The sequence below is a fragment of the Lutra lutra genome, chromosome 15 (genome assembly GCF_902655055.1).
Source record: "Lutra lutra chromosome 15, mLutLut1.2, whole genome shotgun sequence".
Taxonomy (NCBI): Eukaryota; Metazoa; Chordata; class Mammalia; order Carnivora; family Mustelidae; genus Lutra; species Lutra lutra.
The window spans coordinates 20,666,466-20,692,247 of NC_062292.1; the positions used below are offsets into that span (position 1 = coordinate 20,666,466).

General features: G+C 40.9%; 1 protein-coding gene across 1 annotated transcript in view; it reads right to left on the reverse strand.

Annotated features, from left to right (window-relative positions):
• Positions 1-25,782, reverse strand: part of NIBAN1 (niban apoptosis regulator 1) — a 156,859-nt gene that overhangs the window by 28,114 nt on the left and 102,963 nt on the right. Inside the window, exon 6 of the mRNA XM_047705130.1 lies at positions 1,856-1,971. Coding sequence (XP_047561086.1) covers positions 1,856-1,971 — 116 coding nt within the window. The remainder of the gene's footprint in view (positions 1-1,855; positions 1,972-25,782) is intronic.

The window sequence follows — 25,782 nt, forward strand, 5'->3', positions numbered from 1 at the left end:
GCATAGGTAAACTTGAGGAGTTAAGAAAATGTTGAACTTGGTAGACTCCCATAGTGGGTGTTGATCTTCACTGGACCAGAAATTGGAAGCCATCATTTCCTCCGCCATTTGTCCACTTAGCATGTGACCATAAAGCTATCAACTGCATGGGTCAGGGACCGACCGTCCTGTCCCGCCCATCTCTGGGTCACTGGCACCCAGCATGGTGCCTGGCATATAGCGGCTCAATAGTTGTTCAGTGACTAAACCTGGACGAATCACTTGACTGCTATATGTCTCCCTCTGCTTTCTCATTTACAGAATGGAGATATGGGTAACCTCACGAGATCAGTAAGACGAACAGAATTAGGATTTGAGCATTAAAAAGCATTACACAAAGGCATTTTAATACTGGTGTATATCTTAAATATGTTGGTTTACATGGTAGGCTAATCAGCATCAAAGGCGTCAGCCTCCCTTTTGCTTTCATTTTTCTTTTCGGCGTAAGCACAGTTCGTGCTTAATCCTCTCAGGTTGATAAATGGATGTGCTTCCCCCAAATATCAGAAACCAAGAATTGGCTAAAGTGCTGGAAAAAGTCTCAGGCTGAGAAATAAATGAGTTTAGAATCCTCCAAAGGGGAGGGGAAAAAAAGAAGCTTCTGAGTCATATGGTTAAACAATGAAGAACAGCCCCATCATCACAAGCAAATGTTTTTGGCTTTAGAAGTCTAACGACCATACGAAGGCAAGGCCCCATCTGGTCTCTTCCAAATAGTGTCTCCTAATAACGAATTCCACTGGCCCCCAAAAGAGGCACTCGGGGAGATGAGGGGAAATTAAAGAATAGCATTGTTGGACCGTGTGTGCCTCTAATTAAATAATGCCATACCCAGCCTCCTCCTCCTGGCTGAATCAGCCATGTGATTGGTGTTCTCATGGACACAGTTTCCTTGGAGATTTGTAGCAATGTCCCTGGTACCAAGCCAATGGAGGTACTCAGCCCATGACTAGCATTTAATCAAGGTCATGGGAAATTATATCAGGCCACAGGGGATAGAAAACTAGAAGAGGTAAATAAAATGAATAGAAAACTGTCCAATGCTTTTAAAATGTGCTTCCCTGGGGCGCCTGGGTGGCTCAGTGGGTTAAGCCACTGCCTTCGGCTCAGGTCATGATCTCAGGGTCCTGGGATCGAGTCCCGCATCGGGCTCTCTGCTCAGCAGGGAGCCTGCTTCCCCCTCTCTCTCTCTCTGCCTGCCTCTCCGTCTACTTGTGAGCTCTCTCTGTCAAATAAATAAATAAATAAATAAATAAATAAATAAATAAAAATGTGCTTCCCTGACTTCGTTCACAGATCATTCAATAAGTAAAGACAAGCATGTGCCGAAGAGTTTTCCAGCAACATCTCACTTAATGCTCAGAACCCTGCAAGGTAAACATTATCATTACTCTCTTTCTCAGAGGACTAACCCGAGATGAAAAGAGGTCCAATAACTTGGCAAGATTTAACCCGAGTCCACTGACCTAAGGCCCCACCACACACTATGCACTTTGCCACACTGCTCATGTTTGCTTATGGTCTAGAAGCATGAGGCCAATTCAAAGAATCATGCTTTGTGTCAGAAGCAGTAGAAGCAGCTCTCCTCACTGCCGTTGCAGGGTTTCAAGCTGCCCTGTTTACTGCCCAGTATGGAGGTGTTTGGAGAGGGTCCCTAATAGTTTGTGGATCAAATGCTTCTAGATGATTCGAGAAATGGCCTTTGGAACCACATCTTCCGTTCTTGCAACTTTTTTGTTTGTTTGTTTGTTTGTTTTATGACTCTGACCACCCACAACAGACAGGGAAGAGGATCCAAAATTCTGAGCCATGTTACCTGGACTTCATCCCCAGTGATCATTTCCCATGAGCCATAGTGTCCCTTCTCCTGACGGAAGAACTGGACAGCTTCCAGAAACGCTTGGGCTTCAAACGTCATCTGCTTCATGTAATCTAAGAGAAAAAGGCAAGGGTGTTCAGCAGAGAAGACTACTTATACATTTACCATGGTTTTTCAAGAGACCTAACATTACCTGAATACTACGAGGGAGAAAATTATGAGACACACAAAAATCAAGCAGGTGTCGAATTCAAAGTTCATGTGCAGATTTGAATCACACTTCTTGCTCCCCATAGCAGCAGATTCAGTCTATCCATTGCTAGGCAGACTGGCTAGGATGAGAAGCAGATGAATCTCCCCTTATCTTTCTTGTAAATGCTTCCCTTGGGCATGGAAGCACCTACTGGCTTCCTGCTTCCAAATGTAGCACCTCACTATGGCAGACGGTTCCTGCACAAGGCTTTGTGTGTCCCGTGGAATCCCTCCCCATTCCCTGAATGACACTCTGATTTCTTTGCGACTTGATAGCAACTTTCTGTCAAAAGGACATCCATATAATATGTTGCTTGATGCCAACAAAGAATGACAATGGCTAACCACCATGTAATGAGATACTGTTCTTCTAAACATGTTACACGTTTCACTAAAACCTCACAAAAACCTCTGCGTTGAGTGTTATCATCTTGATTATATAGATGGTGCAGAAGCCCAGAAAGATTAATTGTCTCAGGTCATACAGCTCGTAAGTGTGTGAACTCAAGCAGTCTGATTCCAGTCCGACGACACTACCCTGTATCAGCACCGCACTATACTACCTCAAAATCTACGCAAAGCCCCAAATCTTTACCTTCAAAAATGTGGAACTAGTTTTCCAGGTTTGCCCTTCTAAATAGATTAGATTTTATTTTTTTTATTATTCTATTCTATTTTATTTAAATTCCATTAGTGAATGCATAGAGTATTATTAGTTTCAGAGGTAGAGTTCAGGGATTCATCAGTCTTATACAACACCCAGTGCTCATCATGTCAGGTGCCCTCCTTAATGCCCATCACCCAGTTACCTCATCCCCCCACCCACCTTGCCTCCACCAATCCTCAGTTTGTTTCCTATAGTTAAGAGTCTCATATGGTGTGTCTCCCTTTCTGATTTCATTTTTTCCCTCCCTTCCCTACGATCCTCTGTTTTGTTTCTTGATTTCCACATATGAATGAAATCATACAATTTTTTCTCTGATTGACTTATTTCCCTTAGCATAATATCCTCTAGTTCCATCCATGTCTTTGCAAATGGTAAGATTTCTTTTTCTTGATGGCTGAGTAATATTCCACTGTGTGTGTGTGTGTGTGTGTGTGTGTGTGTGTGTGTGTGTGTGTGTATTACAAGTCCTTTATCCATTCATCTGTCAATGGACATCTGGACTCTTTTCATAGTCAAACATACTAGATTTTAAAAGGTGTTTTATCTGGGAGGAAATATTTAATAGCAGGATTTTAAGTGTGGTTGTGGAAGCAGGAGCTCAACAGCCTTCCCAGAATTCCACAAATCACAACGTGCATAACAATATCCTCATTTCTGCTATGGACTGAATATTTGTGTCCCCCTCCCAGAATTCATATGTTGAAACCCTAATCCCCAGTATGATAATATTTGGAGATAGAGCTTTTGGGAGGTAATCAGGCCAGGAAGGTATGATGGGATTACTGCCCTTATCGTGATGAGATTAGTGTCCTTATAAGAAGAGAGCTCTTCCCCCCACTTCTATCTTCCCACCAGACCCTGGACCTGCCAGTGCTTTGATCTTAAACTTTCAAGACTGTGGTATTTTTGTTACAGCAGCCCAAACTGACCAAGGCAATTTTTCAATACACAAAGATAGCTCTTGGAGGATATAATGATGACAGAATTATAATAATCTTTTCAGGGAAATGAATCATAGACATAATCTAATCTAACAATAAAGAAATCAAATCTTAGAAAGGGGAACTAAGGCTAAATGAAGTGACTGAAAGCACCAAATCTCTTGCCTCCCGCTTCTCCTCCTATAGGACGTGAAATCCCCTTGCTAATAGCCTATCATCTGTATTTATAGAGCGAATTAGATTAGCCAGTTGAAGGCTGCTGATTTGCTGGGGACCTTCAGAGCTTTAGACAATGGGACTACTCAGTCAAGGAATGAGTGGTTGATAAGGAGGGACAAGGCAGAAACAGAGAAGGCTAAATCTTCTCCAGAAGGTGATAATCGATGGGCTGTAGACGACTCTTTTAAGACTGGTTTTCGAGGTCATAGGCCTCAGCAACCTGGTACAGTGAAAATACATTTTGAGGCATAGTCTCTATGGAGTTCAAGCAACATTCTTCACAGTAAGGATACCATAAAGCCCCAAATCTCTACCTTCAAAAATGTGGAACAGTAACTGACATTTCTAATATCGACATAGAGATCCACTCAAGATCTAATCAGAAAAAAAGCATGTCTGAGAATCAAATTTTTAAATTATTTTCTTCCTTGTTATTTTTTTTCTGGCTTGGCAAATGATTTACTGTTTAATCTTAGAGGTTTGGAAAGCACAAATTAAAGTCTTGGTATAAAATTGACAACAAGGGGGCTGTGATACGGGGCTCAGTACACTGGGAGGGACTTTACCAACAGAGATGGAAACTGTAATTATACATTGAGATTCAAGATTGACTCATGGGCTTTTATTTTTAACAGCTGTTTTCATTTCCAACCCAAGGAAACAAAGAGATGGAAGAAAATGTGGTACTTGATGGAGTGAGGACTGCCAGACCCGCAAGCCTGGGAATAAGGTTTTAAATTCTTCTTGTCCTTACAAAAAGCATAAATTTACTTATTTCTTCCCCTACTAACCTCAGCAACTGGAGGAGATATTTGAAACCCTACTCATACCTTCTATAACTACATCAAAGCAAACTATGGTAGTCGCCCTATGTGTGTTTGCAAAAATCTTTTTTTTTTTTTTTTTTTTTTTTTTTTTTTTTTTTTTAAAGATTTTATTTATTTGTCAGAGAGAGAGGGAGAGAGAGCAAGCACAGGCAGACAGAATGGCAGGCAGAGGCAGAGGGAGAAGCAGGCTCCTGCTGAGCAAGGAGCCCGATGCGGGACTCGATCCCAGGACGCTGGAATCATGACCTGAGCCGAAGGCAGCTGCTTAACCAACTGAGCCACCCAGGCGTCCCTGCAAAAATCTTTAGAAAAAAAAAATTACAGAAGAAATGGGATTTGGAGGGGCGCCTGGGTGGCTCAGTGGGTTAAGCCGCTGCCTTCGGCTCAGGTCATGATCCCAGGTCCTGGGTTCGAGCCCCACATCGGGCTTTCTGCTCAGCAGGGAGCCTGCTTCCTCCTCTCTCTCTGCCTGCCTCTCTGCTTACTTGTGATTTCTCTCTGTCAAATAAATAAATAAAATCTTAAAAAAAAAAAAAAAAAAAAAGAAATGGGATTTGGAGATAATGATGTGGGAGTCAGAGAGAAGTCCAAGAGGAGAGAGAAGAGCTGGAATGTAGTAGTGGTGGATGAGACACCTTAATCTAGACAGGGAAGAGAAGGGTTAGTAATCAGATGAACCACACAGGAAATTAGGGTAATTGAACATCAGCAAGAAAGCGAATGAGGGCAGGGAGCTGAATTCTCGACTCTCTACCATTAGGATGGATTTAAACTGGATTTTAACTATTCCTTTTCCACAGGGATAAAAAAAAAAGGGATCTACTCTACTGATTCATCATTAGATTTTTCAGGTTATAATCTGATTAATTAACTTCTACAAAACTTTTAGAACAGTACCTGGCATATAAAATCCATTTTATGGATATTAGCTTTTATGATGGTAAGCCAAACTCGACAGCAACTGCCAGATCATTAAGGAAATAAAGAACAAAGGTTTGCTTTGTGAAAGATAGAACTGCATTGCGATGGTAATACGATCTTCATTTCTTCTAACTTGTTTGCAGAGGCGTTGCTGAACCCAGCCAGAATGTACAGGTGTTTGAGAAAAAACGGATTATCAGTTATTTGATCAACTTCCTGCCATCGATCTCATGAGAACAGAATTCCAGGATCACAATCACCCACTCTCCTGCCAACAACAGCTGAGAGTTTAGTCCAGGGGTCCCCAGAATCAACCACGGATTTTGGTTGTTAAACCTTCTCCTCGTAGGTTGACTTAGAAAAATGGCAGGTTATCAGCTCCATGTACTTTCCCAACACGTTATCATTATGAGAATGCTTAAGGAGACAGATGTGCTGGAGAGAACTTAGACATCATTAAATCCAGATCCCTCATTTGGCGGACAAGGAAACTGAAAGAAAATAAAGGTTAATTTCTTAGCTGAAGGTCACACAGCTGGTCAGAATCTGAGCCAAGAGTTGAAAAAGTAGGTCTGGCATGTCAGGGGCGGCCTTGGCATTCACGCTTACTTAAACCATAGACTATAAGAGCTGGAAGTGGTCTTAAAGGTCACCTAGCCGGAGTTCTCATTCCATGCTGGAAGCCTTCGGAATCCCAGACGCTCATCTGGCCTTAGCTTGACTGTTTCCAGTGACAGAGAGCTCACAATTTATGAAATAGTCATGGGACTCCTCTAATTATTTGAAAATTTTTCCTTTTATTGAGCCAAAATCTGTTTCCATGAACTCTCATTAATCTCATTTCTGCTTTTCAGAGCAAAATAGACAAGTTTACTCCTCTTCTATATGCTAACTCTAAAAAAAAATAGCTGAATATCCGTATTTTCCCTCAACCATTCTTTAAACAATATAGTTTTGGGGATCTTTTAAATTTAGCTCTCTTTTTTTCTTCCTTCCCTTAGTAACCAATTCCATTTAATCAATATCATCCTAAATTTGGCTTGCGCAAATTATGTAAAGTAAAAGATTATGTTCCCTTTTCTGGTCCTTAACTTCTTCTTCTTTTTTTTTTTTAACACAAACACATCACACCATTGACTCATACCTTTCTTATAGGCAAATAAAATCCCTACAATTTTTCATATAAAACTTTTGTCAATTTAATCCTTTCCTAAACTGTACTTCTGCTTTTGATGTTGAGGTACAGGTTTTAACGTAACCCCTAATAAATGACAAGTTACTATGATCAACTCAGTGCCCCAGAGCCGGCCAAAATCATTTTATAATTATAATTCTGTTTCCAAACTCCCTTTCCCCTCTGTATCATTAAAAATTTTGGTGGGCTTGCCTTCTGTCACTTCTACCCAACTCACTGATAAAAATATTCATGAGATCGGGGGCAAGGACAGATCCCTGGTAAATTCTAAACATTTTAGAAGACACATGGGAGACACATCTTGGCCATTCATTCAACAGTCACATCCTCAGGACCTTAGTCTCTCCCTATTTCTCATCTGTGCAGTCACATGGAAAACTCATATTTGGGAGACATGATTATGGGTTCTGCAAGGAAAAGAAAGTTTCTCTAGGCCCCTCGGGGGAACAGTTATCCAGGGAACCAGCTTTTGTTTTTTTCCACTGGCACAGATTTACAGCACGTCTGAGTCAACCGAAACGCCAAAGCTCTAAGACCTATGCAGTCATTCTGGGTTTTGACTCTGGCTGCTGGGTTGGGACTCCCTGACTCAGGCTGGGTTTGGAAGTGGCGCTGTTATTTTATTTTATCGGTTCACTGCGCCAAGTCATGTTAGCTGATCCGCCTGGTGATTTGTAAAAGTTATGTAATAGCATTAACTCACTACACTGCTATGGGGTTCATCTCACTAATGTATACTTCTAAATTGTCTTCAGCTTCAGGTCATAAGTCTTCCTTTCTGGGAGAGCGCAGCAAGGCTGCTTGCCCTAGTTTCTTCTCTACGGCACAGGAGAAGAAACACAAAGCAACCAATGTTTATTGAATCCTGTCAATCTAAGTATGAACCACAGAAGATGTTTACACACACCATCTCATATAATCCTTCCAGCAATCCCCTTAGGGAAGAATTAATATTCCCACTTTAAGGCTGACAAAGAAACTGACTTCAGAAAGACAAAACAATTCGTTTTAGCTAGTAAGTGGTCAAGTCAGGCCTATGTATTTCCAAAGTCCTGTAATAACACTCTATGGTTTAATTTTTTAAACTTTTTATTATGAGGTAATTGTAGATTCACATGTTTTTATAAAAATAAGAGAGGTAGGGCACCTGGATAATGCAGTTAATCGTCCAACCAGTCTGACATGTATGCACGGGAACATGTGTGTATGTTTGCACGGGTGTGTGTATCGTGGTTTAATTTTTAAGTTATTTTTTAAAGTTTCCTTTCCTTCTCAAAGTTTAGAATCATATACAGGCACCTGGGTGGCTCAATCAGTTAAGCATCTGCCTTCAGTTCAGGTCATGATCCTGGGGTCCTGGGGTCGAGCCCCGCGTCGGGCTCCCTGCTCAGCGGGGAGTCTACTTCTCCCTCTCTCTGTCTTTCCCCCAACTCATGCTCTTTCTATCAAAAAATAAACTAAATTAAAAAAAAAAAAGAATCATCTAGTCCAAACCACTCATTTAACATGTGAGTAAACAGGATCAGACAGAATGTGATGTTATTAAAAGCAAAACAAAAGAAAACCCCTCACTGGAACTGCAAATGAATGGCGTCCGTGCTCATGAAATGGTAATAACATTTTTTATTACATTATTTTAAAAATATATTCATAACCAACCAAGCAAATATTTGTCATATTATAAATGACAACTCTATGAGCATCAACCTTAGGATTACTTAGAAGTCCCTGAGTTGTATTTTGTAAACTTCTAGACTAAAATATACAGCTACTGGGACACCTGGGTGGCTCAATTAAGCATCTGCCTTAGGCTCAGATCGTGAACCCAGGTCCTGAGATGGAGCCCTGCACTGGGCTCCTTGCTCAGCAGGAAGCCTGCTTCTCCCTCTGTCTGCTGTTCCCTCTGCTTGCGTTCCCCGTCTCTGACAAATAAAGAAATCAAATCTTTTAAGAAAATTTTAAAAAAGAAAAGAAAATGTATTTTAAAAAATACATCCATCTACTGACTAAATCTTACTTGTGTTAGTGGATACAGGCCTACCAAGAAGAGAGGAAGAATAAGCCAAGAAAAAAATGTGCTGTCCATGGAGATCCACGGATCTGAGGATGAATTACAACGGTATTGCTCTAGGTGAAAATATGAAGATGTGAGACTCGCTCGGAGGATATGAAGGACTTCTCGAATGGATGGAAGAAAGGTGTTCTAGTGAAGATATAGTTGTTGGTTTTTTTTAAGATTTTATTTATTTATTTGACAGAAAGAGAGATCACAAGTAGGCAGAGAAGCAGGCAGAGGGAGAGGGGGAAGCAGGCTCCCTGCTCAGCAGAGAGTCCGACGAGGGACTCGATCCCAGGACCCTGAGATCATGACCTGAGCCGAAGGCAGAGGCTTAACCCACTGAGCCACCCAGGTGCCCCGAAGATATTGTTTTGATAGAAATTTTTAACCACATAGAAAAGGGCTGCATTCCTCATTTGAGTACAAGTAGTGCATCTCATGCATTCTTGACTTGTCAATAAATATTAAAAGACTGTTTGTCAACAGACAGAGGAAGTGGTGATTACTAGAACCAGTGAGGACAGGCTAACCCATTTCCATTGCATTGACATACTAGATCGGCAGATTAGAAGGCTGTTGGAGACATCCTGTATCTAGATTTTAGCAAGGCAATTATCAAAGTTTTACGTGCTTTGTGTACAACCATATCACATCACTGACTTGCTCTGGGCTCACAGTTAAGGGAAGCCCTCTGGTTATCTATCTTGCCTTTTTATTTTTTATTTTTTAAAAGATTTTATTTATTTATTTGGCAGAGAGAGAGAAAGATCACAAGTAGGCAAAGAGGCAGGCAGAGAGAGAGGGTGAAGCAGGTTCCCTGCTAAGCAGAGAGCCTGATGCAGGGCTTGATCCCAGGACCCTGGGATCATGACCTGAGCCGAAGGCAGAGGCTTTAACCCACTGAGCCACCAGGCGCCTCTATCTTGCCTTTTTAAAATAATTGAAAATGTGTTCAGGGTGGGACCCTAGAGATTTTCCTCTAGGATGTCAGCCCTTCAGCTATCACCCATTATTGAGGCTGTTTATTTGCATTATCAACCAATCTCAATTTCTTCCATGTAGTCTTACTTGTGATCTCTCTCTGTGAAATAAATAAGTGAAATCTTTAAAAAAAAAAAAAAGAATTAAAATTTCAGAGTTATTGTGTAATCATTTGGTATATGCCCTTCCCTTAGAGTGTAAATTCCAAGAGGACAGGGAACTGTAGTTTGTGTTCACTACTGCATCTTCAATCCCTAGCCCAGTGCCTGGCACATGAGAAAGGAAGAGAGAGAGAGAAAGAGGTGAGTGGGGGAAGGAGGAGAGGGAGAGAGCGAGGGAGACAGAGGAAGGAAGGAGGGAGAGAGGGATGGGGGGACTAGATTCAGTTTCTTTAAAAAAAAAAAAAATAGAGGGCGCCTGGGTGGCTCAGTGAGTTAAGCCGCTGCCTTCGGCTCAGGTCATGATCTCAGGGTCCTGGGATCGAGTCCCTCGTCAGGCTCTCTGCTCAGCAGGGAGCCTGCCTCTCTGTCTACTTGTGATCTCTCTCTGTCAAATAAATAAATAAAATCTTTAAAAAAAATAGATTTATTTATTTTAGAGAGAAAGTGTGTGCCCAAACCCATGTTTGGGGAGTAGGGGCAGTGGGAGGCGGGGAGAGAGTCTTAAGCAGACTCCATATCAAGCAAGTGGAGCCTGAGGTGGGGCTCGATCTCACGACCTTGAGATCACGACATGAGCCGAAACCAAGAGCAGGACACTCAACCAAAGCGCCACCCAGGTGCCCCTAGATTAAATCTCCTTTTAAAGTTCAATCCCAACCAAGATTTCTTGGTTACAGAGAAAACCCAAGCATTGCAAATGAATCAGATTCTTTCTCTCTTTGTTTTAAATCTTTTAAAAAAATTAACATATAATGTATTATTTGTTTCAGGGGTTCAGGTCTGTAATTCATCAGATTCTCTCTTAATGAGTCTTTTTCTTGACGAGTACTTTTCTTACTCTTGTAAAAAAGTAGAGAAGGAACCTGACCTACATACATACTCCAATGCTTCTCAGACTTTGGTGAGCATCAGAATCACCTGGAGGGTTTACTAAAACAGATTGCTGAGCTCCCCGCCCTCCAGAATTTTCAGATTCAGTAAGGTATAGGGTGAGGTCCAAGAATTTGCATTTCTAATAAGCTCCCAGGCAATGCTGATGCTCTAGGTCCAGGGGCACACCTTGAGAACAATTCCTCTACCCAACATAAGGGGAGCGGTTCTCCAACACCAGAATCACCGAAGTGTTTGCTAATAATACAATTCTTGATCTTGCCCCAGAGATCTCAGTTCAGCAGTGACTGGGCCCAGGAATCTGCATTTGAAAAGCTGTTCAGGTAATTCTGTTGCAAGGAGGTTTACAGGCTAGATTTTGAGAAAAAACAAATTGCGTAGAAGAAAGAGATACAGGGGCGCGTGGGTGGCTCAGTGGGTTAAAACCTCTGCCTTCAGCTCGGTCATGGTCTCAGGGTCCTGGGATCGAGCCCCACGTCGGGTTCTCTGCTCAGCAGGGAGCCTGCTTCCTCCTCTCCCTCTCTGCCTACCTCTCTGCCTACTTGTGATCTCTGTCAAATAAATAAATAAAATCTTTAAAAAAAAAAAAAAAGAAAGAGATACAGTAGAAGACCATAACTCTTGAATGCCTAGAGTCTCGGTGAAATTGTTTCCCCCTTATCGGGTTAGGAAATGTCCCCTCTGCCGACTGACTGTTCACCCACAAAACACAAATGAACCCCTGTACTTAAAGTGGTGCATAAAAATAGCACCATGCTGAAGCTCTACCAAAGGGTATGTTGGTAAGAAAATACTTCGGGCAGGCTCATACGGACATCATTTCAAACCAGATCCCTATCCACTGGGAGCAACCCCTGCTTGCTTCCAAAGCAATCATCATTGTCCAGACAGAAATCCTCGGTTGCGACCCTGGTTGAATCTCTTTTTCTCTTTTTTGGTTCTCAGTGGATAAATGGACTATATCTCCTGTGTGGTAACCTTCTTTTCTTTAGCATAAATGATCCCATTTCCTTTAAGTTTTTTTCAAAGCCTTAAAAAAAAATAAAGATGGTCCCCACTCCTATCTCTTCCAAAAAGTAAAGATGGCGTCCTCAAAATCCTGATAAGGGAAGAGAGACTATTTGCTTCTTTCTGAATACCATTAACATACTCTGCTGTCCCAAAGCTGTGTTCATCGAACATTTCCACGGGCCGGAAGAGCTCATCAGTCACTCTGTGTGCCTTAGATGTCTGGGCAGAGTGAGGCCAGGAGAACAATAACACAATCAATATTTCCTCTCTGCTTAGGACAACTCTGTAAGTCTTTATATCTTCTTTTCTTTTTTTTTTTTTTTTTAAGATTTATTTATGTGTCAGTAAGGGGGTGAGGCTGAGGATGCACAAGCAGGGGGAGTGGCAGGCAGAGGAGGAAGCAGGCTCCCCACTGACCAGGGAGCCCAATGCAGGGCTTGATCCCAGGACCCCAGGATCACGACCTGAGCCGAAGGCAGATGCTTAACTGACGGAGCCACCCAGGCGTCCCGGGAGCTTCTTATTCTAAGACCGCGAGTGCAGAACTGTCTTCTAATATCCTAATAACCATTTCTGCAGATAGTGCTGAAACGACCTCAGCGGGGAAAAAAAATAATTACACCTCAAAAACCTGAGCAAAACAAATGAAAAACGATCTAATTTCCTCTTTAAAATGTGAATTTTAGGAAGAGTTCACTCTGTAGTGTTTATAGGCTGTTGTGGCACGGCACACACAGATCATCTTTCAGCTCAGACGACAGAAACTGGGTCACGTGCCTCCCGCTGTCATCGTGGGGAGCTCTGTGGCTTACTCCCTGCAGGCAAAATTTGACCACACAAGCTGGACACAATTTAAAGCAAGCCTGAGTTTTTAAATAAATAGGGAAGATGCTCCTCTCGCCACAGAATTGTCCTTCATTTTTGATGACACTTTCTCTTATTTCCAGAAATGATTTTTTACCCATGGGTCTTGTTATAATTTGTCACTGCAGCACACAAAAGTATAAGGGAGATTTCTTCTGGACTGAGTCTATGGAAGACCTTTGTCTTGTGAGCTCAAAAGACCTTGCCTAGTCTTACCCACATGCATGGGGGCACGCTGTCTACAAGTAAGGCAGACCGTGGAAGGGCTTGGCCAGATTGACGCTGGAGAAGAAATCACTGGGGTAAACTGGCTGCACTTTACCATAGTCTCATCTGACACACCCACAGAGTGCAGCACCGTCTGCTGATGCTATCTGGGGATTTTCCGCTCATCGCCATTACTGGTGATTAATAATAGCATCCACGCTGCGCTTGTCAGAAGTTTTTTACAGTTTACATCTCATTTGGGTCTCATGGCAACCTCATGAGACAGGTAAGCCAGATGTAATCACTCCTGGGCAGAAAATGGAAAAACTCAAAATCAAAGAAGTTGAAGTCATTACCCAAGGTCATATAAATACCCAGCTCATTTTATTGGGTCATCAAAGGAGAGCAAAAGTAACAAGCAGGAAATAAATTTCATACAGACTCAAACTTCAAAAAGGACCTAACCTTATTTAAAACATCTAACGACAGTAGATGTAGTAGCTACTTTTGTCTGGGATAAAATGTCTGTTTCCATATTTGTAACCTTTCCCCAAAGGCCTATAAGATTAAATTGACCCATGTTCCATTGTCTCCCTAAAAAGTAGGGATGGCAGCCACAGTCTGGAGGGGCAGACTTAGTCCTCAGGTTCTTAGGGACCAGATCATTTGTTTAAAACTGAGAACTTTAGCAGGCAGGTACCAATAGAAATAATGTCTACACTCCTGAGCTATTACAAGAAGGGGCAGTGCTGCCAACAGAGCTCTTTTTAATTTCTAGGTTAACTGAGCCCACAGTGTGTACCAGTTTTGCATAATTGCTTTAAACCAAAGATACTTGGAAAACATCTTGCTCTTGGGGTGGTTGAAAGCCTAGAACTGCATGAACATACATTGTCTCACTAAGGGATCCTTTGGAAGTGGCTTTATAAGTAAACAGGAGATTTTATTGTGAAAACTCTAAGCCTTCACAGTTATTTTCAGTAACGTTCCAAGGAGCATCTTGTTTAATAACTTGACTAATAACAAATTTAAGCAAAACATGATAGGATTACTGAATGGAATATTATGCAGTCACTAAAATAACAACTATGATGACTCATATACATCACGGAAAAGTAGTTTAAAGATCATTTTAATTGCAAAAACAAAATTATAAAATTACACGTATATCCTGATTAAGCAATGCGAATATTAAGCCACAGGATTGAAAGGGAATGCATAAGAAATAAAAAGTGAGCCATAGGGGATTTTTGTATTTGTGGCTCAAATTTTATGAAGTGCTATACTGTTATCCTCAGGAAGATCTGCGCTGATCTAATGTCTTTTTATTTTTTTAATACCAGTCCTCTCATGACCATGAGCAATATTTCTCTTTCCAAAGTCCAAATGTTCTGTGGCAGTTGGCCTCTTAGAACCTCAGAGAACTCTCGTGAGCCCTAGCAACCACCAAATCATGGCACATGTTATGGTCCAGACATTCAGGGTCCATACTGAGAGGTCTGTAAAGTAAATTAACTTAAGAGTTAGTTCATTCTTCTTCTTTTCCTCTCCTTAAAGGTTTTGCTTAGTGTGGTTTACTCAGAATACATCTCCACTGCCTCCTTCAAGTGTCTTCTCTTCATGAATGGAGGAAAAACCCTTACATCTTGGAACCCTTTCAGGCTTGTCACAAATGTCCCTTAAAGTATTATTACTATCCCCTGCTTGTCGTGAAAATGGAGCAAGGTCATGGGATGACACAATATGACATGCATCAGAACCTGATGGTTCATCTGTGACAAAACTGGATGAACTTGTGTCCCTTCACACACAATGTCTTTAAGGATAAGGACTGTCATATTCATCACAGTATCCCAAAGCCACAGCCCAGTGCCTGGCACCAAATGTTCTTTTGAATAGACCAATGAACACAGAAATAATGGCTCAATGATACAGAGGCAACATGGAATAGTAGAGACAACAATCTGGTGGGAATCCAGACTGGGTGTCTTTTTGGCTATGGGACTTGAGGTGAGTTCCTTTGCTTCTCTGGGCCTAATTTATCACATTTCAAATGAGAGGCTGTTAGTTCTCCTTTTCCAGCTGTGAAATGTGTGATTTTGTGATAAACTGCAAATACAATTCATTTACCAACATATGGGTAGTGCTCTCCATGACAGAGTTCTAACTTGGGGATATAAATGTCCAGGATATATATATATATAGAGAGAGAGAGAGGAGATATAAAGGTCCTATATATCCTGGGGACATAAAGGTCCAGCTGCAGGACCATCTTATCCTTTTCTTCCCACTAAACCTCTCTCTCTCTTTCTCAAATATTCAACTTTCTCCAGGCTGCAGAAAATAACTAATGTGACTACTAGATGTATTAAGTTACATATGTTGTGTACAGGGTGTTTACTCAAGGAAACAAACACTAATGCAAAAAGATATATGCATCCCTATTTTTTTTTTCAAGATTTATTTATTTTGGTGGCGGGGGGGAAGGCAGAGGGAGAGGGAGAGAGAATCTCAAGCAGACTCCATGCCAAACGTGGAGCATGACTCAGGGCATGACCTCATGACCCAAGTGAGCCAAACCAGGAATCAGACATTTAAGCAACTGTGTCACCCAGGTGCCCCGCACCCCTATGTTTGTTGAGGCATTATTTACAACAGCCAAGATATGAAGGCAACATAAGTGTCCATTGATAGACGAATGGACAAAGAAGATGTGGTCTATCTACAATGGAATATTACTCAGCCATAAAAAGGATGAGCCCTTGTCATTTGCAACACATGGATGGACCTAAAGGGGATTTTGCTAAGTGAAATAAGTCAGAGAAAGAAAGACAAATACCATATGATTTCATTCATATGTGGGATCTAAAAACCAAAACAAGTGAATAAGCACACAAACAAAATGCAGAAACAGATCCATAGAGACAACAAACTGATGGTTGCCTGAAGGGAGAGGGCAGGGGGAGGGGCAGAAAGGGTGAAGGAGAGTGGGAGATACAGGCTTCCAGTTACAGAGTGAATACAACACAGGGATGAATGGTATAGCATACGGAATACTGTCAATGATACCATAATGGTATTGCATCGTGACAGATGGTAACGACATTTGTGGGGAACGGAGCAAATGTGTAGATTTCTCCTATCACTGTGTTGTATACCTGAAACTAATGCAACTCTGTCTGTCAAGCATACTTCAATAAAAAAAAAATTACATATGTGCCTTTCATTACATTCCCAATGGACAGAGCTGATCTGAATCTCTTTGCACTCTCCTCTTCCCCTTCCACTAATCTGAATTACGCAGTTCAGTTCATGGTTGTTTCCATTGGACTTACCACATGGGCTATTTAATTAAGCTAATAAATAGTAAAATTATTCAAATTTGCCATTTTTTTATATATTGCAAGACTACAGCGAAACTGGTTTGTCTTATATAAAGCATTGAATCATTGAATTTGACAGTCATATGAGCATGGTCTGTAACATACCCCCCCCCAATATTTTTCCTTGAAAGAGTACAATCTGCCTGATATCTCATAATTTAAAATTTAACAAAACCATTGTGATTTACACAATATTTCAGTTTTCCTGAAAAACCACCATGGTAGTTTGCATATTTGAGTCCATATTGTAAGGCCCTTAAAAGATTCTATCTCAACCAGAAACTTCTCTTTTATGAAATGCTGAGGAACAAAACACATTCTGGCCTTTGCCCAAAGCAGAACTATCAGTTGGAATATAGGTTAGTTCTTGATTATCTTTGTTAACTAAGAAAAGCAACTGTAATGCTAATTCTTAAAACTTCATGTTAGCTTCTGTACAGATGTTACAGAAGCTTTTCGTGTATTTGCATTTGAATTCAGAGGAGTCTGATGTTGCAATGATTCACTCTAGTTTTTTTTAAAAAAAGAGCAAAGTTGCCTTGTGGGGAGCTAACTTCTGCTCAGCCAGTCCTCCTTCCTTACTCTAAGTGAGAGTGATGGCATCTCAGACCAACGAAACTGCTCACTTCTCTTCCTGTCCTTTGTTCCTCACCTTTCCCACTGAACATTCTCTGGCTGGCACACACTCACTTGTGTGCACAAATGTACACACACACACACACACACACACACATCTGCCCCTAGTCTGCAAACAGTAATCAATACTGGCTTTGAAGTCTCCTCCAGAGTAAAGGAAGGGGAAGTGGAGGGGCAAAGAAGCCCTAGACCAGGGCTGTTCTGTAGAAATACAACGAAAGCCACATACACAACTGTAAGTTTTACAGTAGCCACATCATAAAAGTCAAACGGTTAAGATTAATTTTAATAGTATAGTTTATATCAACCCATATATCCAAAATTCATAAGCAATATAAAAATTATTAATGAGGGGCGCCTGGGTGGCTCAGTGGGTTAAGCCGCTGCCTTCGGCTCAGGTCATGATCTCAGGGTCCTGGGATCGAGTCCCACATCGGGCTCTCTGCTCAGCGGAAAGCCTGCTTCCCTCTCTCTCTCTCTCTGCCTGCCTCTCCGTCTACTTGTGATCTCTCTCTGTCAAATAAATAAATAAAATCTTTAAAAAAAAATTATTAATGAGATATATTACACTCTTTTTGGGGGGTACTAATTTTTTGAAATGTGTGTATTTCATACACACAGCATATTTCAACAGCATATTTCATTTCAGAGGAGAGCATTTCAAGTGTCAGTGGCCAGATTTGGCTGGTGGCCACCGTATGAGACCACGCAGGTCTACAGTTTGCACGTGGTTTCAGAGTTCTCTTGTTTATTGGAGTGAGGAAGATGGAGGAGGTAATAAAAGAGAACATGCCACTGCACACATCGGATTTATTAAGTGGCATTGTTACAAAGGTGATCTAATTCAGATCAATGCTTATTCTAAATCAATAAAAAAGGAAAAAAAAAAAACCCCGACTCTGTCTCTAATTCATTATCATACACATAGCATAGGTCATCTACTAGAACAATTCCACAATTAGAGTAATGCACAAAAATAAGATGACTTATAATGAGTTCCTATATAGGTTAAGGTTAGAATTTAAAACCCTTGACAATTATATCTCATTCATAAACACTGCCTTCAGGGCACTGAGGAATCCTTGTGGCCTTCACCTTGAGGGTTCTCTAACAACAACGCCATGTCTTGCTAGTCCTGTTCCGTGTGTTGGAAAACTGCTAACCACCAACAGACATGTTAGATGAGATCATTTCCAAACAGGATACAGCCTTACAACAATCTGCTGTATTTATAGCAACAAATTGGTCACCCTTCTCTTACCCTTCGCCAAAAAGAAAGAGCAGTTTAAGTGCTTGATGGCTTTAGGTGTCCCCCCCATTCCCATTGTAGATAATCTTAGTAGTTGCTATAAACTTGAATTACTCATTTCATGAAGCTATTTGGAAGAAGTGGCCCAACGATCTAATTCCCTCATGGGAAAACAGAGAAAGAGAGGGAAAAAAAAAAACCAACTTCAATTCCTGGATTGGAAATGTCAAAGTTTCTGAATGTATGAGAGAGAGGAGGGAGACAGAGAGAGGGAGGGAGGGAGAGGGAGCATGTGTGTACATCTCCTAGGATGATGTGTTAGTTTTAAGTAAATGTCTCTTGCGGGTTCACAGTCTTCATGGTATTTTTACTATTAAAAAAGGCATAATGGAATCATAAAACTAGAATAAGCTTTTAACGTCTAGTTCATTTCTGTACTAATGGGACAAGAATTTATTTATTACATAACTGAAAGGGCATGTAAATTATTCCAGGTCTACGATCATTATTAATAATAGTAAAAGCCAGTATTCATTAAGCAGTGCATTCCACTTGGGTTTACAAATTAAAACTAATCCGGGGGGCCTGGATGGTGCCGTTGGTTAAGCATCTGACTCTTGGTTTCAGCTCAGGTCTCGATCTCATGGTCCTGGGGTTGAGCCTCTTTCAGGCAATGCACTCAGTGTGAGGTCTGCTTAGGATTCTCTCTCCCTCTCCCTCTGCCCTTCTCTCTTTAAAATAAATAAATAAATAAATCTTTTTAAGCAATTGATCAGGTGTAAGTCATTCAACAGCCATTCCCTCAATGTTTCCATATATCTCCCTTTAGAACAGAAGAGTTCTCATTATCAAGCAGTTCTCCCTCACGGGTAACCTAGATTTCTCATGTTACAGTTGAGTACATTCCTACGAGGAACGTCTTCAGTAGAGTTAGAATTACCATTCGAAAGTCATTATTGTGTCTTCCCAGACCTTTCCTTTCAGGCTGAGTCATACAAGTGTCTCTAACATTCTTTACAGTTTTTATTTTTCAACCCCATACTTACATTTTTGGATCTCCTCTCATAGTATTCTACAAGTCAACATTTCTTAAGATTAAGGCTGGGCATAGTTCCCTCTCTCCTTAATTCTCAGCATATTTTTTTTTAAAGATTTTATTTATCTATTTGACAGACAGAGATCACAAGTAGACAGAGAGGCAGGCAGAGAGAGAGGAAGAAGCAGACTCCCCGCTGAGCAGAGAGCCCGAGGTGGGGCTCGATCCCAGGACCCTGGGGTCATGACCTGAGCCGAAGACAAAGGCTTAACCCACTGAGCCACCCAGGTGCCCCAGAGTTTTTAATTTATATCAGGTGCAGCTGTAACAGTATGTGGTTGCAAAGGCTTCCCAAAGACGGTGTAAGGTGGTGGGCTCTGGAGTCCAAGAGGCTGAGGCGCTTTCTAACTGTGACCAAGATGCTGTTGTATTATGTGAGATTCTATGAGCCCGGGACTGAGGAAGAGCCCGGCACCATGTAGGTTCTCTACGGCTGCTGGTGACTTTCCACCTCTCCTTCACTCCGGGTCCTAACTGCATCCTTTATTTGATTCTGACGGGAAAAGCACACATTACAACATTTAGTCTATCCCCGTCAATGTGAATCTGGTCTTTAAAATGATATTTTAAAAATCATCCATTGACTAGACAGGCAATAGGTTAATAATACTTTGTAAAATAATTTATAAATCTATTGCATTCAGAATCCCAACAAGCATTAGAGGATAATTAGCTACAATGAATGTGAACACAAATATGAGTACGTGCCTAAACACGGGCAAGAAAAGTATAAAATGAATGAAATGTGAGTAGAAGCTTCTCTTACCAGATATAAGGACATCCAACAAAAATCAACTATAATAGAATCAAAAGTGTGTTAATGCGGGAATAAACAGGCAAACAGAAGAGAGAATACCTAGATAACCTCAAGATATGTATGCATTTTATAGGGCAAGGATAGTGGCTTAATTCACAGATTAAGTGACCAAAGTTAGATTTAATAAATGGTGTCCACACAACTGTTATCCATTTAAAGAGAACATTTTAGACCACCGACATCCATATATACACATGACTTTCAGACGGAATGCACACTGAACACTGAAATGCTAAAAATAAAGCAACATAAAAACTTCAAGAAAAATCAAGGAAATTACATATATAACCTAGGGGCAGGGGAAATCTTAACAAACACAGGAAATCCAAAAGCCATAAAGAAAAGATGGATGTATTTGACTATACGAAAATGAGACATCCTTGCATGGCAAAATGCATCACAATTAATGGTTAATGACAATATGGTAAGTCAGTAATAACAACCATGACTTTGAGAAAAATATTTTTAAGTGGAGAACTAGAAAAGAGTTAACATGTAAATTTTCACAGAGCTCTTACAAAAAAAAAAAATAATAACCAATAAAAGGAAGGAGAGAACAAACGAATGAATGAACAGATATACATGAAAAGAGACAAAAAGCACTGGGGGATAAGTCACATAAAAGTAAATCTCAGTGGCCAATAGATAGCAGAGATTTTCAGCCTCACTGGAAGTCAAGGAAAGGGCACTCAGTAACAAGGAGACACAGTCTCCCCTATCAGCTTGTCAAAGCAGAAAAAGAACAAAAAGGCCTCTTGGTTATAGAGATACAGGAAAAGAGTTCTCTCCTTCGCTGCGGAGATGTGACATTTGACCCTCCATCTGAAAATTAATCTGGCAACATTGACAAAATTAAAACCATACTTGCTAAATGTTAAACTTAGCAATTCCACTTCCTAAACATCACCTCATAGAAATAAGAACACGATGATAATATGCACAAAGATACTTATTTCATCGTGGATCAGAGCGGTAAAGGTGGAAATGAAGTTAAGACCATCAACAAGAGAATAGTTGAATAATGTGGGCTGTGACCCATGGAATATTATAGATACACTAATAAATGAATTATTACTGTTGACTGACTTGGATAGACTTCCATGAGGCTTTATTGAGTGAAAAAATCCCAAAATATAGAAAAGTATATATCATATAGTACTACTTCCTAAAAAATCAGTGACAGAAAACCACCTTATAATATATGGATGGGTATACATGGAGAAACACACAGAAAGATACATGCAGAGTTCTTAATGTTGTTTATGGAAGAATGAGAGGAGGTAGCAAACAAAAAAAAGGAAGTCTAGCATTTATGATATGATTGAATTTATGCATTTTATACAATTATGTACATATCTATATCATCAATATCATATTACATATTATATCATGTATATACGATGTATAGACGATAGAGAGATGTGAAAATTTTTAAATAAAAAATAGAGAAACACCGGGCGCCTGGGTGGCTCAGTGGGTTAAGCCGCTGCCTTCGGCTCAGGTCATGATCTCAGGGTCCTGGGATAGAGGCCCGCATCGGGCTCTCTGCTCAGCAGGGAGCCTGCTTCCCTCTCTCTCTCTCTCTGCCTGCCTCTCCATCTACTTGTGATCTCTCTCTGTCAAATAAATAAATAAAATCTTTAAAAAAAAAATAGGGAAACAAAATTTGTCTCTTAAGCGATTTGGCTCGTTAAAACCCTGCCGCCAGCAAATTCGTCCTCAGCCCACCCGCGTTTATCAGTGCCATTCTGCCTCCATGTGATCTTGGGTAAATTCTCCCTGTACCCTTATCTATCAGTGATGGCAATGGAGCACATGGTCTCTTAGATTCTCTGATTTGATGCCTCTGTTTCCTATGCCACTGGATTCAGAGAACACAAGCCTACGTTTGTATTTCCCCAGTAACCATGTAGCCCACCAAAACAAACCAAAAACGATCAGAAAGCAGAAGCACAGTGCATCTCACTACCTGATTTCTAGTTTATCCATTCTGATTTTTTCCTTGACTAGGCAATCAAGCCCATGCTTCTTTTCGCAGCGCTGCGAAAGTCCGCAGCGCGGAAGTCTGCTCACTTGTTCTGCACGGCTGCTGCGCCTTGCAATGCTCATCACCAGGTATCTGTTGGGTGGCTGCTGGCCACCCAACAGGCATTTTAGGGAAGGTCGAGGTGCCAGTTTCACAAACAGCAGGGTGAGAACGCCTCTGTTCATCAGGGAACTAAGGTCTGGAATAATAGGGGGGACAGCTGAGTGTGAGTGTGCAAGGCAGTCAGCTTTCCCCTTTGCTACCTCATTGTCTCATGGCTTTCCAGGTGATAACCAATCAGTATGCGGGCGCTCCTGCCCATCAGAGCCATAGGAAATTGGAACAAAAGCCAGAACTTCAGGGCAGAATGAGCTAAGGGGAGGTGGGATAACGTGGAGGGGGCAATGGCCAGGTCAGTATAAGGACTCTATACAACCGAGAGAGAGAGAGAGAGAGAGAGAGAGAGAAAATAAGAAAAGGTTGGAAAATAGGCCCTTTTGGGAATAGCTAAAAATAAACCCAAGAACCGCAGTGTTGGGTGGGGTTGGAATGTGCGCTATAGAGTTAATAGAGGCAGGGTTGTAGGCTGAGGGAACCATGAGGAGGAAGATGCAACTTGAGGGGCATTTAGAGATAAGGGAATCAGCAAGGGAATTAAGCACACAATCCCTAAGTAAAGAATATGGGGAAGGAGATGGGGGAGACAAAGTAGGTAAATTCCTCAAATTTCCAGAGTAAAACATTTTTTAAAAAATCTTAAGCATGTTAAATATTTCAAAACATTATAAAATTGTGACTTAAGCATCACCACCCTTAAATATCTTCAGACATCATGAAAAATGTTTTATTTGGAAAGAAAATGAAATAAAGAAAAGCCATGAAGACTGTTTATGGGATAACATTATAAAAATTGATGTTTATCTATGAGGACATTTTTGCTTATTAAAAATAATAACATGACATGTATTAAGTATTTACTATATGGCAGTGTACTAAGTCCTGTCGCATTATTTCATGGAGTTTTCATGAGAACTATTTGGGGGAACTAAAGAATAATGAGGGTAAATAACAGAGCTCAGAAGTGGCAAAGCCAGGATTTGAATCCAAAATAATCTGATTCTAAATGTAAAGCTTATGACCACCATGTCATAGCACTCTCCGCAAACAGAAAATCCATTTGAAATATGTAATGTCAAGTTTTGGAGAAAGCTTCTTGTCGGCTTATAAAGTCTACTTCATGAAGAGACATAGGCTATAATGTCCAAATAATTTGTGGCCTCAAACATCTCACTCTTGTAAAGTCTATGGCCCACATTGCCTGAAAAAACGCATCAGTCCAACTAAATACTGTAACTCTTATTTTCTTTTTTTTTTTTTTAAGATTTTATTTATTTGACAGAGAGAGAGATCACAAGTAGAGAGAGAGAGAGGAGGAAGCAGGCTCCCTGCCTAGCAGAGAGCCTGATGTGGGACTCGATCCCAGGACCCTGAGATCATGACCTGAGCTGAAGGCAGAGGCTTTAATCCACTGAGCCACCCAGGCGCCCCTGTAACTCTTATTTTCAAGGATTTTCTAGACTAGTGGCCAGCAAGATTTTTCTGTAAAAGCCAAATGTGTGAATATTTTAGGCTTTGCAGGCCTAAGTTGTCTCTGTTGAAACTACTCAACTCTGTCATTCCATCTCAAGAGCAGCCCTACAATTGGCAGGTGAATGGTATGGCCAATGTTCCACATTAAAAACAGGTAGCCAGATTTGGCCAGATTTAGCATGAGAGAGAAGAGGGAGAGCCAGGTATACAGCCCATAACTTGCCAACTCTTGTCCTAAACCTTACATTCTTCAGGGTTAACTTCCCATGTTACTCCTTCATAGAATCCTTCTCTTGAACCAATCTAAAGCAAGTCCTTCTGTTATAATGTTTTAGTGCATGTTTTACATACACATCTCAATTTGCAACTACATTTTTTTTTCTTTATTATTACTAGCTTTTAACCTCTAAGAAGGCAGGGATCATATCTGCTTTGTACATCACTGGATTTCCAGCACTTAGCATGGGTTCGATATACGAAAGGTGCTCAGTGGGTATCAGCTGGCACAAGGGAGGGAGGGAGAGAGGAAAGGCGGAAGGAACGAAGGCAGGCCGGCAGGCAACTGGGCAAGGACAGTTCCTCATCCTTAACCTGGTTCTATATCCTCGAGTAGAATTAGTGTGTCCCACAAAGCTACCCAGCATCTCTTTACCTAGCACTATGTAGTCTTATGGTACCATCAGAAACCAAGTGTTCCAATGTTCTTTTATGTGAAAGAAAAGCAAATTTTCTACTCTTTCTCCCACAGGTGCAAGGACACCCACAGTTAATCTACCGTTCAAAGAGAAGAAATAATGACAAGGTTCTCATGGTCTTTCCTTGCACCAAGTCAATATCAGACCATGCCAAAGTACACATTGAAGAACCACCTTCACACCTTCCCTTGGTGCTGCCTGTTTATCCTTAAATACTCCTGCTTCCTGGCTCACATCAACCACTGTATTGTGATGGGAAGTGATGGCCAAACCTCAGGCGGGCCCACACTGGGTCTTCTCATCCTGCTCACATCACTTCCCACTCTGCTCAACCTCTCACCATCTTCTATTAACTTAATAGTATACACTTCCTGTAAGGAGTTCCAAGAACTTCATGTTCAGCGTTGACTAGCTTCATCACAATACTGTGGTAGGTGTTATTAGTGGACTTGTCCAATGTCCTCTGCCTTATGAAGGCTTGAACACTGAAGCAATTCCCCTCTCCTGCCCTGTCAGTCGACTTTATCATCCTTCAGAACTACCGACTTCCTACTTAGACAGAAGAAGACAAGAAATATAAGATTATTCTTGTTTTCATTCTGGCAGATAAGGAGCAGACTTGAGGCTTTATCTCTGTCACTCTAGCAGCGTCGTTTCTTCTCAAACAACAAAAATACATGTTACATGTAATAGATGTCACTTATGGGGCTTTAACTGAGCTCACATTTAGTTGTTAGTGATTTTGAATTATAGATTCAATTTCCACTTTTAATTAAATAAGAACCCTAGAAGCAAGCAATGGCAACTGGGATCGCCTACATTTACAAGGAACACTTTTGCCTTTTGGAGCAAAATAAAATATGCCCAATCCTTCTTCTATGTGACAGAATATCATGGATCATTGTGAGGCTGCACACACCCAGTTCTTTCAGAATACAATCTGGTTTCCTGACGTCATACTATTCTACACTTCCCTGAACGCACTTCAGTATCGTAACAGCAAGAACTCAGATATATGTATGAATCGAGCTTAGCTACCTAATAGTTTTGTGACCTTAAACACATTTCTTAATTTCCATGAGTCTCAGTTTCTTCATCTGCAAAATGGGGCTAAAAATTAATTCTGCTTAATATTGTCATTGAGATAAAACGAGCAGACATAAATCAAACACCCACCCCCTTATCTAGCACCGTATTCCCTCAAATACTGGGACTCATATTACCACTTTCTAAAAT